The following is a 1,391-nucleotide window of genomic DNA, read 5'->3' on the forward strand; positions in this document are numbered from 1 at the left end:
TGTTTGCCGCCCCACCAGCTGGCCTGGCCCCAGCCCGTCGAGGAAGTCGCTGAACTGGCTCTCGGCGCCCAGCCGGGTCGTGGGGAAGATGAACCTGTGCCGGGGAGAGCGAAGGGCTTTCGTGGGGCTGCCGGCTCCAAAGCGAGATCCCCCCGGAGCACAGGGAGGGTGCCCAGCCCCAGGTCCCGACCCCCGTGCCACCCCGCGGTGCCTTACGTGCCGTCAGAGCTGTTGCTGTTGGTGCTGCCGTCGGTGGATTCCCGGCTGCCTTGCCGGGTGACCCTGGTCCTCATCTCCACCGCGATGCCCGTCTCCGTGCTCCGCCGGATGTTGCTGCGCAGCTTTTTGGGGCCACCCTCTAGAAACCAAGACAGGGGTGAGCCCGGGAAGCGCTCGCTGCCCCCAGAGCCTCCTGGACAGAAGAACCAGGGCGCCAGGCAGAGCCGGAGCCTCCCCGTGTGCTGCTCCCCACCTTCGGTGCGTTATTTCTTGTGATTTAGGCAACCTTCCCCTGGGGATGAAGCCCGGCAGGACCCCGTACGGGCACGTGTCCCGGTGCCGCTCACACCGTGATGGAGAGCCCTGGGCTGCCTGTGCTCCCCGTGTCCCAGCCCCACCTCCCCACAGCCCCCGCTCAGCACCGATGCCATCGTGCCTTAGCATGGCCACGAGCCCACCCGCACCTCAGTCATCTCCCCTGCGTGCTGAGACCTGCCAGACTCAGCTCACGTGTTGCTGACACCCTCCCAGCCTGCCCTCTGCGGCTGCAGAGCCACCTCCCAGCCTCCAAAATCCCCCAGGGCCCTGTCACCGTGTGCCCATGTCCCCATGCCACAGGGGACGGGCACCCCCAGTGCCACAAGCGGGCACAGCCCCGGCGCTGGCTGATCGGCGAAGTCTCGGGGCGGGGGAGCCAGGTTTGTCCTGCTGATTCGGGGCTGCCCCCGTGGAAGGGCTTGCCCGGCCCTGGCAGCACCCCTGGAGCGGGCGCTGCTCACCTGGGCACCGGCAGCCGGGGCAGCCGGGAGGCTCCCGCTCCTGCCATCCGGGTGCAGTTCTGCCTGGCTCCGGCACTTTTTGCTTGGCTTTTGGGGATAATTATACCCCTTCAGAAACACCTTGCGGGGCTGGAGGGCTCCAAATTAACTCCTCTCTTTACCGAACAGCTCCCGCATCATGAAATGCCACCAAGAACCGGCAGAAAAAAGCAGTAACTGGGGAAAAAGGCTGCACTAAAATGAGCTTTTTGCTTCCTCCACCCTTTAAAAAGCTATTTTAGGCCTTTAAATATTTCCCAGAGCCAAACCGTTTGACAAGTCCTTTCCCCAAGTTCCCTCCCTCCCTGCCCACAGCCCTGCAGCCGGCACTGGCCGTTACTGGGAGGGGGGGGG

General features: G+C 64.9%; 1 protein-coding gene across 1 annotated transcript in view; it reads right to left on the bottom strand.

Annotated features, from left to right (window-relative positions):
- RIMS3 (regulating synaptic membrane exocytosis 3) overlaps positions 1–1,391 on the bottom strand; it is a 4,128-nt gene that overhangs the window by 2,488 nt on the left and 249 nt on the right. Inside the window, exons 2-4 of the mRNA XM_009634978.1 lie at positions 1,062–1,085; positions 217–358; positions 8–94 (exon numbers count right to left, since the gene is read on the bottom strand). Coding sequence (XP_009633273.1) covers positions 8–94; positions 217–358; positions 1,062–1,085 — 253 coding nt within the window. The remainder of the gene's footprint in view (positions 1–7; positions 95–216; positions 359–1,061; positions 1,086–1,391) is intronic.

The sequence above is a fragment of the Egretta garzetta genome, unplaced genomic scaffold (genome assembly GCF_000687185.1).
Source record: "Egretta garzetta isolate BGI_Z169 unplaced genomic scaffold, ASM68718v1 scaffold243, whole genome shotgun sequence".
Lineage (NCBI taxonomy): Eukaryota > Metazoa > Chordata > Aves > Pelecaniformes > Ardeidae > Egretta > Egretta garzetta.